At 36.3% G+C, this 16,205-nt stretch overlaps 1 protein-coding gene and 1 long non-coding RNA gene across 2 annotated transcripts in view; both read right to left on the bottom strand.

Moving 5' to 3' along the window:
- Positions 1-16,205, bottom strand: part of LOC147075239 (uncharacterized) — a 97,014-nt gene that overhangs the window by 15,088 nt on the left and 65,721 nt on the right. The window lies entirely within an intron of this gene.
- Positions 1,731-12,255, bottom strand: HLH3B (Helix loop helix protein 3B). The gene is made up of 4 exons (XM_085943136.1): positions 11,824-12,255; positions 4,072-4,261; positions 3,245-3,402; positions 1,731-2,563 (listed from the first exon to the last, which is right to left on the bottom strand). The coding sequence occupies exons 2-4, from the start codon at positions 4,237-4,239 to the stop codon at positions 1,819-1,821; spliced, it is 1,071 nt and encodes a 356-aa protein (XP_085799262.1). The 5' UTR covers positions 4,240-4,261; positions 11,824-12,255; the 3' UTR covers positions 1,731-1,818.

Below are 16,205 nucleotides of genomic sequence, written 5' to 3'. Positions count from 1 at the left end.
TGCATGTTGTCGCTTGACAAATGAAACTTAAATGTTGGTGAGTGTAGACGGGTGTGTAACATGTCGGTCAACAAGAGTAATATGTAGTAAGTAGTTCCGCACCTACTGCCTTTCTTTCTCTTACATTTCGATATACTACTCGTTAGAATAAATATGTGGCTGTCATCAGATTCCCAGATCCCAATTATAAAATTATTTATTAAATATTCATTTTTCACGTACAATCAGTCAGCGGATTTGCGATTTCATAACATTACGAATTAATATTATTTCATAGTGTAAATATGTATAAATAGCGGGTCAGAATCGATTGGATATCTCACTCGATTACAAGTTTCCGTCAAAGACACATCGCACCGAACTACCGTTATATTTATTATATTGCATCGATTGTACCATTGTAGTTATTTGAAACAGTAAATAAATTCTCGCCTCCTCCATCATCACGAACTACTATCGTATCTCATCTGCAATACCTATCCTCCGCCGAACTAAGGAATACAACAAATATGTATGCAGTACTGACCAACACAACCTCCTCGAGTGAAATTTCTGCTACAACTGGTGTGACTCCTGGTGTGTACAAGTAAAATGTTCCGCGACATTGTTCCTGAGACATCGACGTAGATGTTGAGCGTCATGTCCCGCGACATGTTGCTCCATTTGTCCTCTAGTAACCCACGATGGTCATGCGGCTTAAGCGTCGACCTATAACGTCGTGGGTACCAGGTTCTAATCCTGGGTCTGGCAATTACACATATTATTTTTCAATTTGTGTATGAGTCAGAGTATGGACCTAATACGGTGAGCAAGAGGCTGACATCTATTTCTCGTAAAAACAAAATCTGTTAATACAAACCTCTACTGTGTGGAGGCCCATATGATCTAATTAGGATCGGACATGGTCGAAAAAAAAAAAAAAATACATGGCTTTAAGAGTAAATTTCTTTTGGTCTTAATTCAATACATTTTCAGAATTTACGAGCATGCTTTATTTGACATGGGGAATGTATGTTGTAAGACCTTTACAAATAATTGGGAAACTAAACTGATTTGTCTCAAAACAATCTATAGAACTTCAATAACATGTTTTGACAAACTGTGTTGATAATGTCGTCGGTCCCTATTAAAAAAGTCGGATCTGCAAAATGCTATTTTTCAGTACGAGCAATCAAAGATGTTTCATCAAATATCCTTTGTGACCTATTGCTTGCCATAATGAATAAAAATACGTGTTATAGAAACTTTTCTAAACGTTTATAAAAACATACGTCTGTCCGGTGAACATAGCAGCAACTGTCAGATCCGACGCATCTTGCTCACCCACGCCCAGCCAACAATGTCGGTTGGTAAGAACCGACATTGTTATTCGGACACTCACGGTAGATCCGTCATTTTTAACTTAAATATCTCGAAATTTTTCAAACAAACAAAAAAACTGTGATTGTGGTATAAATGTTTAAAGTATTTAAATAACTTTTACGTAATAATCCGAAAATGACAAAATTTCAGATCCGACTCTTTTAATAGGGACCGACGATGTAATAGGATATCTCCCAAGCACTCTTGCATATTGTAATTTACATCGTTACAATATCTTCTCTTCTTTGGTTTTCTCAATATTCTGTATTTAAATTAATGTTAAATATAATATTTATATTTACAATTGCTTAACTTTTTAAAGTATTTTTGCAAAGTTGATCAACACTACTGCAACATAATATTAATCTCAATTGTAATTATTTATTCATTTTTGCATTAGATATGTAGCAATATTATTACATTCTTGATTGTAGACACTGTTTTAAACATGTTTATTCATTTAACATCACCGTGAGAACATTCTTTTTTGGTTGGATAATCTGTGCCCTCTTCGATTTCAGTTTTAATATGTTTTACAGTTTTTTGTCCCGGAATGATTTCTCTTTTTAGAGTCTGCACCAGCGCCGCCATATTGGCACTGTTTCTGAAATCGTTAATTTCATTTTGTGTTTTCCGGCTTGCTCCAGGAGGCGCAATCATCAACAGATTATTGCCATTCCGATCAAATATCAATCCCGTATTAATATTCAAACACCCTTCAGATATTTTATGGCTGTTTGTATTTAGAGAAACGTATGGATTCCCTCTTACCGGTAAAGCAGTTTTCTGTATTTCGTTCGAAAAATATTTTCTATCGGTAAAACAGTTATCTTCATTGTCATTCTTTTTTATAAAGCTTTGATTGGCTGCACATAGATGTCTATCATTCTTTATACTTTTTAAATTTAAATTGTGGCTGTTAGATGTTACATTTTTATTGTCGTTTACGAATACATCATCACGGCTTATTACTGCATTTCTACGTAGCCTCGCACGAGTTCTTAGTTGTGTTTGCTTAATGCTCGTGAATTGGCTTTGATTATAGTTCACAGGACTCGCTGAAAAGAATCTAGCCGTGTTATTGTTGTTGATATTTTCACATTTGATTGTCACCGAGTCACTTGAATTTGTCCTTGAAGGTGCATGTTGACCATTCGCAGAATTCTGCCACTCCAGTACATTGCAGAGCAGCCGAATGTATCTGTAAAAACAGTGATAATAGTTATACATTAAAATAGTTAAGATAGTCTAAACTAGTGGTTCTGAAACATTTTATTATTATGGTGGTCAAGGGTCCCTTGAAAAACATACCAGTTTGTCGGATGGGTGAGCCAGTTATTCACCAGACAGTTTCTCAAATCTTGTTGTTAAATTAGTAAACACAAGTACCCTCATTTCCTCCTGTTCCTCATTGGAATTTAAGTGATATGGTTTATTATTCACAGCTAACCGCAAATTCTATTGTGAAAATAACGATCAAATTCTAATGTATACGATCAGGGAAGAGCAGTATGCAGTTCTAAAATTTAGGTGTCACCTGAAGAAAATATGCACCGAAACATGTAAATCTAACATTGTATTCGTGCATCAGTGCATTGAATCAAGATTTCCAGGAATTGTTAAAGTTATCTATCGAATATGCTGCAGTGTCGAGGCGCTCTTTATGAATTGAGAGCTTTCGTGTCTGTCAATAATTTTCCTACACATTTGTTGTAAAATATTAAGTTGTTTTTTTTAAGTTTTTGAAGGATTGAATTACTAATGTTATTTGAGAATATGTATGGACATTATTCTTAGATTATCATAAGAATGAATTTGAAATGATTATGAATTGAATTGAATATGATGAAATGATTATCAAAATAAATATCTTGTATTTTACCTGATAGACATTCGAAGAATCTCATTCTTGGATAGTTTCTTGTCTGGCGGATGAGTTGGCACAAGACTGCGGAGCTCTGCGAAAGCCCCAGAGACATTCTGCTGGCGCCATCTCTCGCGGCAGTTTGTAAACAACTTTCTTGTGGGTCGTGTTGTGACCTAAAGGAAAAAAAAATATTATCACACCATATTATGTAAAGATATTTTATACATTTACAATAATATGTGACTGAACTGAAAAAAATTATGTACTTAAACATATTTGTTATATCATGGGGTTGCTGTCAAAAGTATTGGTAAGTTGATAATTTTGTTATTCAGAGTTAACACCTGGGTTATGTGTCTGTATATAAATATGTATGATAGAAAAAAAAAATAAGGTCATCCGATATAGAACATGGACATAAAGCACAAAGAAATTAGCATTATGTCTGATTTTAGAAGGCATGTCAAACTTCAAATTGAAATTACTCCATAATATGCCCAACTAGCACGTTTCCATGCCACTACTATAATATCCACCACTATAAGTTGTCCGCTGAGTAAGGGCGCCACATGTTAACATTCGACATACCATTCAATACTTTTTATACTGTGATGAGCTTAGTTCTAAATTCTAACACCTGACAATTTATATATATTATTATCTACCTACAGTATTTTTTTGATTTCTCTTACGTTACGAGTCCATGTTTCACAGACTTACGTGAGCACTGGCCACACATTGAACATACAGGTGCAGCACTCTCGGGTATGGCATAAGTATTTACTGGATAAATAAAGAATATACTGAAGTTATATTCACCACTTTGCTCTACTGCTACTTACCTGATGTCCATTAGGCAAGTTCCCCCCTGACTTTGGTACCTTGGAGTCGTTCTCATCATCGCTGTCCTGGAGAGAAAATTCGTCGGAAAGCATCTCGCTGCAGTTCTCGTCTCCCGAGGAACTGGACTCCTGATCGGTGCCCGGTGCAGCCATTTCAGGTACCAGCATCTGAAGATTATGGCCCGTGGACCTGGAGAGAATTGAAATAAGTCAGCATTAGAGGTTGTGATCGAGAAATAATAAAAATATCACGCCTACTATGCAGGCGAAGACACGAAACTGTGAATTTAAAGTGTAGTGCTATTTATTGCTAATACTTCGAATGCAATAATATTATGCTAAACTGTTTGTAAAACATGTTTCATTTATTAAAAAAGGCAATAATTATGTTAATTAACATGAACGACAATATGAAATCGAAAATAGGTACCTACATATTCACTTATTGTGGATAGGTTACAGTCATGGTTACCATGGTATTCGAAGCTACGCAATAACTACCATCGGAACTCGCCATTTAGTGTTGCGGCCTGACTATAGACGGCCTTAGAGATACCTAGTGGCAGAACATGAAGCAATTTGTTATTTAAGTAAGTATATTTTAATTTAATCCGCCAGGAGATAGGTACAGTATAAAAATATTATTTTCTAATAATCATCGTAAGTACCTACCTATATCTTTTTTAAATTTAAATATCTAATATAGTACTTACTTCATGGCTCCTCAATCCCGAAGCGGGCCCCCCTACCTATCGCTTTTTTAGCGATTTTGTGTATTTTTAATACACCCACTTTTATTTAAATATTGACAATAATCAAGAATTGCATCGCACAACCACATATTATTAAATGTTATTATGTTCGAAGTTAAACAGCGCCGCAGGCGTCATTTTTTTACGATTAGAGCAATTTTGTGATGTGTGTTTATCTCACTTGGCTGGTCGATTTGCCACACCGGGCTCCCCTTAGCCCGGGCCCCTTATCTATACTTACTTATCCACAATAACAAACTATTTTATTAGTTATTTGAGAACCGGAATAAAATTACGGAACAACAGTTCCACTTTTTTACTTTAAATATTATGTTTGTATTCTGGAAGCTCTGGAGTTTTTTTATCGTCGAAAAAAGGAATTTATGTGTTATCGAAATATTTAGTTGTGTGGACAAAACAATGCATTTATTTTCAAACAATTGTTTTGATAAAATAATAACCCATTATAATTTTATCCTGGGAGTTTTTCATGACTCCTGAGGTCACGTGGGCTCTTTATCACGAGAGGAAGCTGTGGAGTATTGAGGCACATTTCAACATGACTATTTTGTTTTGCAATTTGAATGAAACTCGAAATGGAGAATTTTACGAACCGGAGCGCTCGGTATTTTTATGAAAATATTAACATAGTTATCTAATTTTATGTGTTTTATAAAAATGAGTGTGTGATTTTTTGTTATATTATGGCCATTCTAGCTCAAATGGTAGAATTATTTTTCTCATGAGACGGAACGACAATGTTGCCGATTTTACGACCCGAAACGGTGCTCCGGTGCGTTCCGGTCCATTTCGAGTCCTGATGTAGGTACGTCCTATTTACCTACATAAGTTATGTTTATTAATAGTACACACATTCAATAAAATTGAAGTGTTAATTGCCGCATATTTTATTATATATTATTATGTACATGCAGGTATTATTAAATATTATTATAAGCTTAGCATGGCCCTCACAAGACTGGGGCTGATAGGGTTGTAGCCTGGGGGTCCGGCCTTAAAGTGACCCGGTGTGGCGTGTCGGGTCAGCCAGATAAGTAGTATTAACAGAAGACAACAGTTTTAACAACTGTAACTTATACACATTCATACTTTGCTTCAGATGAATTAACATTTAAGAATGTATGTTTGCAAGAGGTACCAACTATGTATTTTTCATTTTTTGATTATCGTGTGTATATAGTTAGTTGCTGAATAAAACAGTAATTGTGGGCTGCCATATTTTTTGATGTAAACATGAAATTTTAGGTCTTTGTGTGAAACATTTTTTATATCATATTTGAGAAAACTGGTTTGACGATATCTATTTATTCTATTACCTACATCGCGAAATCTTTCTTGCATGTTCCCTTTTTCATTGTTATTTTGTGATCTTTTCACGTTATCCTACTGAATCTGATTCTGCTGATAGTTTACTAGGTTCCGTAGGATATCCTATTGGGAAACGCTGCAAAGTATCACACTGCCATCTACCTTAACGATGGGTAGGGAGTGCAAAGATCCTGGCCTGGGGGCTGGCTTAAGGATGTGGGGCCATGAAGCTTACATACGATACACCATGCCCCCCACATCCTGAAGCGGCCCCCCTACCTATCAGTAAGGTTAAAGGTAGTGTGACGCTCTATAGTAGCCTTTTCCAAATGGTTTTCGAGGTAAAATTAAGGGTATTCAGTGTATTTAGCATTTTTTGTGTTCATGAATACATCCACTTGAATGTCGATTATCGAGACAATAATCAAAATTGCATCGCATGACTTTTTTTCTATTAGTGCAAATTTTTGATGTGTGTTTATCTCACTTATCTGGTCGACCCGCCACGCCGGGCTCCTAGGCTAGAGCCATATCAGCCCCCCAATCTCGAGATTCGGGATTTCCAGAAAAGAATTCTCGAGAATTCTCGAGATATCGGGAAATTTAAAAAAAAGCCTGTAAAAATCCTAAAATCAGTGTTAAAACAGACAAATTCCAAATTTTTTTTATTTATGTAACAAGACAAACAAAATAGGAGTAGGAAAACAAAAGTAATTAAAAACATTACTTAAATGGAATTTCAAAAAACACAGACTGTCAATCGCTGCGTTTGCAAAAATTGCGCTCATTTTGAGTGGACGTTGGCTTAATTGTGTTTATTGCCCTGATCAGTCTTTGAACGTTTTGTATTTTCTGTCCACTTTTTTCATATAGAAAATCGTTTTTTCAATTAATATTTGATTATAAAGAAATTCCGAATCCCGAGAAAAGATTCTCGAGATCCGGGATTTCCCGAAATGTTAAAAATTTCAATTCTCGAGATTCGGCATGGAAAATCTCGAAAATTTCTCGAGAATTCCCGTCAGGAAATTCCCGAAACCCAACTCTAGTCCCTGGGTAAAGTGCCGGTCTTAAGCGGATTCAGTTACGAATTGTCTAAAATTCGTTAGGTATGTACCTACTCGTATCTATTTACCTATTTTATTATTTATTTTAGGCTATCTTAAACAGACAAATATACAACAACAAAAAATACGAACAAACCATGTACCTACTGAGAATTATAACATTTCCACGAATCCTACCCTCAAGAAACAGTGGTTTTCGGTATGTAGTTGTAGAGGTCTTTGGTGTTGACATGTAGAGGCATCCTTGTTAAAAATTTCAATACTTTGTATTCGTTCCATTGCTCGAAATGAACTGGAGTGCACCGTAGCGCCGTTCCGGTACATGAAATCCCCAAAATTATCGCTCCGTCTCGTAAAACAAATAAGTTGACCATCTGAGGAGCTAGATAGCCCATATAACAAAAATCGAACACACTTGTTATTTATAGAATATACATACAATTAAATAACTGTGTTAATATTTTCGGAAAATTATTTGGCGGTCCGGTTCGTAAAATTTTCCTTTTCTAACGCTGATTCGTTCCTCCATTAGCCGCCCTTTATAATGCGCCGCCCCTATGCAACGCATGTCCTGACTACCCCCACACCATTGATAAACGCTGTATTAAAAATATTTAAAATTGGTAGGTACTTATGCCTCATTTTATGATTAAAAATTAAAAACAGTGTATAATTGAATGGTGTTTTTATGAAAACTGAGTTATTTTAACAACCAATTGGTTCCTTGTGCATCTGCAACCGCTACTGCGTGGAGGGTGGGGGCGCCGTAAAATGAAAAAGTTTATAAACTACCGCTATATGATAAATGAATGGTCTTATTAATTCCGAAATTCTCAATGTTATTGTTGGAACAAAGTTGTTATCAGCATGAAATTAATGTCAGGGTGTAAGTGAGTGAATGAACGTTTCCTGTCAGCTGTGAGTTGTTTTTCTGTTGATACAGAGCTGTATATAGGTAGTGTTTATACCTACCTACCGTTAGGTCCTTCCTTTGCTCTCGTCTAGACTCTAGAGTATACCGTCAGCTACTGGTGAAGACTTAATAGCGTAGAGCAGTGCTCCGCAACCTTTTCTCACCCACGGTAGACTAAGGGTCTTCCCGGAATTATGCGGCACACGTAAAACAATTTATATACCAAAACATGAACCCCACATCCTGAAAAACCTAACCGGAAAAAACGATTTTCTTCGGTTCGGTAGATGTTCAAACACGCGCGTTAACATGATCTTCCTCCCTACTTCAGTTAAAGTTTGTCAATTTATGGCTACGGCCGTATGTTGTAGCCTAACCACTGGGAAATGCCAATAGAAATGACGTATTTCAAAAAATACTAGCTTATTCTTAGGTGAATAATTATTGTATAAAAATCATTATTCGTAGGATGTTTTATCACATTTGAATGGTCAAAGACATAGCTTATAATCAGTATCTTTAGAATTATTTTCAAATGTGGTAATCTTGCCCATTTTTGAATAATAAAATGCCTAATACTTGTCAAATTTGGGGTCACAGAGATTATAAACATAATTTTTTATCGTAAATATTTCATTATAATATTGTCAACATAAATTTTACTAATGGTTTTATAAATGCGTTTAAAAATTAATAAAACTAAAAAATCTTAACACCACTGCACATTCAGTACATCTGAATTATGACTATATTCTAAAACATTAGATCGAGAGGTTTAAAAGAATACTATTTTATGTAATAAATATACTTTATGCAGTGATAAAATGTTTAAAATAAATATAAAGGATAATAAGGCTTCAAAATTTTATAAATAGATTATCTACAACGATTAAGGAATGTTCAGGCTAATGCTTTGAAAATACCATAAAATCTCCATTTTGACCTACGTTGGGCATGTGGGCCGTTAACTCCTTCCAATTTATCAGAGCACGTCAATATATTTTCATTCTGACCTTTCATTGTTTTATTAAGTTCATGCAGGTGCTCAATATTACCAGCCATGTTCGCAAATTTGGCTAGTAAGTATTGTATAACATACAATTTTTTTTTTTGGAAGCGCACCGCGGTACACCGGTTGCGGAGCACTGGCTTAGAGTACACGTTTTATAACTTACACTGATACGCCTTTTTGCCTTATTTTCTCGCATAAAATTAGATGAAATGATATTCATTTGTATTAATAGAATTTAGTAAGTAATATTTAAATAAATAGATAATATATGTAAAAGGGGTATTTTTAGAATATATTACACCATTTTTATCCTAGAGTCGGAGTGCAAAGTTATGAACCATAGGTATATTCTACCTACCTTTGTCCTTGACTCGTGAAATAATGTTCATATGAGAATTTTATAAACATAACACACATCAATCCACCAATGAGGAAACTTACAGTAATAGCTCGAAATCGCTGTATATTTATGGTGTTACAACATTAAATTTGTATCGATCTCAGTTTCCATGGATTATTAATGTATTCTCAGAAGATATAAGTTTAAATTTGAATGATTGTGACGTCACCCTTTTTACTATCCCGTTTCCCTCAAACACTTTCCTCACATATAGCAGACCCCCCCCCCCGCGTCATTAAATCGTGATGTCAGCAAATCAGCTAGTTAAGACTATTTACCTCAGTTGAGGCATGGTCGAAAAAAGATCGTGGCTAGGCGATGCACCGAACGGAATATAATTTGTCATATAAATCCAACATGCGTCCATTTAATGTTCTTTTTATTGTTCTATTAGTAACAATAATAATATATTCATTGACATGCTTTCTTTTTAAAGTAAATGGGTAACGTTTTTAGTCATCTTCACACGATTTAAGAATTAATACCCCCGTCGCCATCACGAAACAAATTGACGTATTCACACCTCGACGTTCGCTCTCAGACTGCCAGCGAGTCCAAAATTTCGTCGCGCCTATAGTTGAAAATTATTTTCCGTTTCACTGAAGTATCGCCTTAAGAGTGACACAACGTGGCATGTAAACGTGCATGTTGGGCGTAATGCCGAAATACCACAGAATAGACCAGTTGATAAGGAAGCAAGCGATAGAAACAATGTTTCCAAACTATTTAACCCAGATAGGTATTATAGAATTTCCCACTCTGACACCTACAATTTCCCACTTAAAATCAAAAGATTACAAATAAGTAACTCACATAAAATAAAACCAACCAGACATAACATGTTTAATTGTATTTTTTTACAATATACATAATAAATATTATCCGTTTATATGGAACAAATTTACTTTGCGAGTGAGGTTGATATTTTCCTTTTCTGTTTTCTGTGTCTAAGATTTTCCTACGATTGGGGAACACTGCGCTAAATTGATGGAATTGAAATTTGTGTTAATGTTAATGCATTTGTGTGGGATAGCAAATGTGGACGAGGGTGGAGTATATAGAATCAGGTATAATGATGAATAATTGTACTGCATGTACCTCATGGCCCTCACATCCTGAAGCGGACACCCACAAAGAGGGGGCTGACAGGGCTCTAGCCTTGGGGCCCGGGCATAGGAGGGGCCCGGCGTAGCGAGTCGACCGGCAGATTGAGATAAAAACACATAACAGATTTGCTCTAATAGTTAAAAAAATTCGCCTATGTTAAAATTACAGTTTTAAAATATGTAATTATGCGATACAATTTAATGTGGTATGATGAAAAGTTGGGAAAAGCTACTAAAGATAAATCACACTGTGTGGCCTTGGTGATAAAGGGCCCGTCAAAGATCATGGCCTGGGGGCCCGCTTCATCATGTGGGGGCCATGCCCCAGGCCACGATGTTTGGCGACCTCTCAACATATCGCTAAAGATATTCTACAGTAGTGTTTCCGAAATGGTATTTCACGGAACTCCAGGGTTCCGTGTAAAATAAACGGTATTCCGTGTATTTAAAAATAAATCCACTTGAATTGTAGACACTTAGGCATCACTATTATGAAGCACTGATCGCGACCCCCTTTTGTGATAGCTGTTACCTAGCGACCCTTCGCCATATTGGATAAATAGCCATTTTTATTAGTCAGGAAATATACTAAGAATAATTAGTAATTCAAATAAAAATCTACATGTGAAATAGTGCCGCAGGCGACTTTTTTACTATTATAGTAAATTTGTGGTGTATATCACATAAATATAACTGGTTGACCTGCCACGCCGGGCTCCCAGGCTAGAGCCCTGTCAGCCCCCTTGTGGGGGCCATGATGAACCTTCTATGATTTGAAATACACAACCGTTATAAAACTCTTGAGAATTGGGCAGACCATCTTCAAAGTATCCCACGGATACGCTTACCAAAAATGATCATCATTGGAAACCCAGGATGATGTAGAAGTAAATAAAATTAAAATACGATGCGATGACACCTCGAAATAGGAAACAGATGGGCCACATCGTTCATAGAACAGTTCATCTGACAAAATCATATCATCCAGTATTACCTAAGAGATGATTAGGTATAAAAAGTGAGGTGTTCATCTAGCAGCTAGTTCTAGCTGTTGATCAAGAGTGGACAAGATAATAATGATACACCCACAATTCAATTCTTTCAAGGGAAGGGGGGGGGGGAGCATTTATGATTTTATTATATAATTTAAAATAGATTGAAAGTCGATTTTACCTTCTCTAGTAGATTTTCTTTTGCGGCCTTCTATCAACAAAAAAATATTTCGTCGGTCAATATTTGACGTTTCGATCTCATTGCACCAAGTTCAAATCACAGAAGAAACCACGTCCATAAATTATATTCACATAAACTTATAACGCAGAGATATTATCCTGTATTTCAAATAAATATTTTTTTAGCTGTACGCGGAATATCCTGCGACCACTTTCGCGGAAGTCAAAACTGAAACTGAATGCGTAATACTAAAATAGTGAAATGATAGCAGTTTTGGAATAAAATCATTTAAATTACACACTCCCATCGATTTGATTCCACCTATGCCAGGGGCTGAAAGTTTAAGGGTAGGTTTTAGACCAATCGTATTATTCGAGGGGAGGTTTCATTGTAGCACAACGCCTTTTATCGATCGCGAAACAAATTTCATCTGACTACACATTTAAACATTTTATATTATCATGTGGATAGATATCCCTACTATTATTCTGGCTGGTGTCGCTATATTTGTCCTTGATAGTACTATAACCCAGAGGTTTCCAAAATGTGCGCTTCGGCGTCCTGGTGCGCCTAGGATATTCGATTTAAAATCCATGCAATCTTAAATTAAATAAATGCGCTGATGCACGGCCATGATGATAAATTTTTGAAAAACACAAATCTCAGCTTATCGATTGGTTATAAAAACACTTTCAATATTATCACATCGATTCAACGTCTATTCAGAGCAGTGACGTCCCGTGGGGGTAGGCAGATTAAGTGTCGCTTGGGGCGGCAGTTACTCGAAGGGCGGCAAATCGATGAGAATCGTTTGGTATATAATATAGAAATAGCAAACTAAACTTATTAATAACGAAAATATCTTTCCATTAAAAAAAATTCAGCTCACTGGTTGGAAACAAAGTGTATTAATTGACATAAAAAGTTTAACAGGACTGTAATTTTTTGTCGAGTTCGCGATGTCTAGTTTACTTCCGTTGCCCTTGAACGTCCTTGGTGACCGACATATATTCATATGAAACGACACATGCACGGATGATAAAAAATACTGTAAGTATACAAAAATGGGGCGGCATTTTGGCGCTGTCCAGGGGCGGCATTTTGTCTATGGACGTCACTGATTCAGAGTCCAGTTTCCATCTAATTTTACGTAGGGACAAGAAGAGACAGCGTCAAGAGTAGTTGCCAACAGAGTCATCATCATAATCATCGTCTCTACAATACATCGTGTGTCTTGGACGCTTCCAGGATATACCTATTATCTCCTTCTGTTTGTCGCAAACTCCCTTGATCACCTCACTCTGTACCTATCTCTTTCAACAAAGTCCAACTACTGTAATCTAGGTCCCCAGAACCTCATTTTTCTTGTCTGTTGAAATAGAGCCTCTTTATTGGTTAGGTGTATTTGATTGATGCAGGATTGGTACCGATGTTACCACTACATCTATGTCATTGGCGTACCTATCCGATGAAAAGCACGGCTTTATTGTATACCTGTAGGCTGTGTTATTTGGATTTGAGAGTCTCTGACGACTTTTCCAGTCCTACATTGAGTCGCAGACAGGCAAAAGCATCTGAGACCATCATATTATATACGCAACACAACCGAGAGATCCACCCGTGTGCCAATCCAAAATTTCCATCCCCACGCGTATTTATGGAAATATAAACGAAAAGAAAATAAATGTTATGTAATTCATCTAATATAACAAGACATAGGTATCTCAATTTTTTATATAATATTATGTGCTTATTAAAAGTATACCTAACTATCTGAATTACATACCACCTAATCGACAAAAATGATCTGAATGTATATGAATGACAGTGGCTGGCAGTGACGTCCCTAGATAAAATGCCGCCCCTAGGCAGCGCCAAAAAGGCCGCCTCATTTTTTACAACGTTTTTATTAGGTCGTATTCTTATTTGTCCGGTGGTTGTTTGTCCGGTACAAATCTTGCAATCGATTTTTAATTAACTTGCCGACTAGCTAGACATTTGAAACTTTTAGAATACATCAGAACACGATGCCAATGCATTTTTTTAAAAATACTTTTAGTAGAATTAAATTAATTTTCAGTTAATTCTGTTTTGTATGAAAAGTTATTTCGGAAGAAATCCGTAATCCAATCCACTATTATTAGTTGCTAGAAAATTATTAATATATACGTGCGTTACTATGAAAATCAATATGAGTGTCAAAATGACATTTCAGTATTAATTCTATCAAATACAATTTTTTTTGATCGTTTAAGCTAGTCAAGTCAAGTTTATATGATTCAACAGAAAATTTAAAAACATTGTATATAAAAAGTTCTTTTTATCTTGCAATTATTATACAGTATTTTTATCATCCTTTCATGAGTAAAATATTTAAGAAATGTATATTTTGTATGGATACCTACATTACTAACAAAATATATACCACTAAATCTAATTTAAATGTCATCTCTGCTTCAGTAGACAGTATTTTTATTCCACGGTCCACGAGTCCACGGTTTCCAAAACTGAAAACTGACAACTGAAAACAAAAATCACCTGACAAATTCCAAAACTCACGAGTGATTGGCAAAAATATTTGGATAAATTTTAAATTTGGTAAGTATGTATGTACCTACCTACCTATAATTAGCAAATCTGCACGTATAATTGCTGGTCATCAAGGACGTGACGTCCAAGTACAACGGAAGTAAGCTAGACATCGTGAACCCGACAAAAAAAATACAGTCCTGTTAAACCTTGTAGGTATGTTAATTAATACATTTTGTTTCCAACCAGTGAGCTGAGTTTTTTAATGGAACGATATTTCCGTTATTATTAAGTTTAGGTAGCTATTTCTATATATACCTAATGATTCTTCTCGATTTGCCGCCCTTCGAGTAACTGCCGCCCTCAAGCGACGCTCAATCTGCCTACCCCCACGGGACGTCACTGGTGGCTGGACATTTATATAAGTATTTAATACATTTTTAAGAAACCCAGCATTGAGGCTTTTATCTTGTGATTCTGATTACCCATTATTTGCCATATAGTCTGGAAGTGGAAGTAGAATGACAACTAAGTCTTGGAAAGTGGTTAGTCGGGTCTAAGATCAGAGAGGACAAGGAAGAACTCCATTAAGATAGTAGGTATCCGGATCAAATCAAGAATTCCACGGGCTTTCCAGTCACACATACAGAATGTCGTGTATAGAACAGATTAATAAATGGAATTGTGTTGCAACTTTCAATACACCAATATTAAATGAGTCTCAATGCATAAACCGAGAGCAGTTGTCAGTATTCGACGTAGTATGACGTATTCTTGATACGTGCTTAAGCTTATTCCATATTCTTCCACACTTGAGATCGGTTACCTGCTTCTCCACACCCGTTACGTATTTCAGTTCCCATTATTTCTGAGTTCTCTGATCTCGTGAATGCTTTTGAATTCCGAGAGAAGGGGAGCCAAGCCGTGGAAAAGAGTGGCCAATGTCCAAAGTCATGAAATAAGAGGAGTATAATACGTATTATGTTACAGTTTCCTGTGATGGAATCTAGCTCACGATAACGTTTCAGCAATTTCAAAATGTTGCGGCCGTACACAAGACAATTAGATTTTATTGAATGTTTGAGTTCATGTTATTGAAATGATTCTCTGTGTGAGAGTTGCTTCGTAGACACGTCAGAATTTATCGTTGCCTCTTATCGGATTCTCGTGGGAACAATACTTTGGCATCCAATTGAAAATGTCAACATATTGAGATAAAAAACAACATTGTAATAATTAGGTATGTGTAATATAGTGTTACATTTGTCACATTATATTCAGGGCCGGACCGTGACTAGGGCGACCTCGGCGACAGAGCGGGGCGCCGAGATTTAAGGGACGGAAAATTTTGGAATACATGTATTTATTTAAATTCCACAATATATGGGCAGAATAAAAAATATCATAGACACATTTTATACTGCTTACAGATGAAACAATTATTCGTAATCCATATTCCCTGCTTCTTTGCACAGTGGTAGGCACAGAACAGATTAATAGAATTCCGAAAAATACAGTACATTTTGACGCAGGGTTTTGAATGTATGAGTCTCCTACGAAATTACCCACGCATTTTAGACGTGCAATATTGTGTGTTGCAACCTTCATCATCATCATCATCATCAGGGGTGCGACAACCCGGTGTGGGTCTTGGCCTCCTCCAACAGCTCCCTCCACCTGTCTCTATCCAGTGTGGTCGCTTTCCAATTTGGTACCTCCAGAATACGGCAGTCACTGGCAGCTCCATCCAACCAGCGAATCTTTGGCCTGCCTCTTCTTCTACGCCCTATTGGATCGCTGGACATCACTGTCTTTGCCGGTTCATTGTCATTCATACGGTGCACATGACCTAG

Source organism: Rhyacophila brunnea, unplaced genomic scaffold, assembly GCF_057557595.1.
Source record: "Rhyacophila brunnea isolate RB1 unplaced genomic scaffold, BYU_Rbru_1.0 scaffold_15, whole genome shotgun sequence".
NCBI lineage: Eukaryota > Metazoa > Arthropoda > Insecta > Trichoptera > Rhyacophilidae > Rhyacophila > Rhyacophila brunnea.
This window is presented reverse-complemented; position numbering and strand designations above follow the sequence as displayed.

Bases quoted from the DNA above. Each gene is read 5' to 3' on its own strand.
- HLH3B (XM_085943136.1), bottom strand. From the start codon at position 4,239: ATGCTGGTACCTGAAATGGCTGCACCGGGCACCGATCAGGAGTCCAGT. The intron at 3,403-4,071 runs GTAAGTAGCAGT...TTTTTCCTTTAG, and splicing joins ACTTGCCTAATGGACATCAG to GTCACAACACGACCCACAAG. The intron at 2,564-3,244 runs GTAAAATACAAG...CTGTTTTTACAG, and splicing joins ATTCTTCGAATGTCTATCAG to ATACATTCGGCTGCTCTGCA.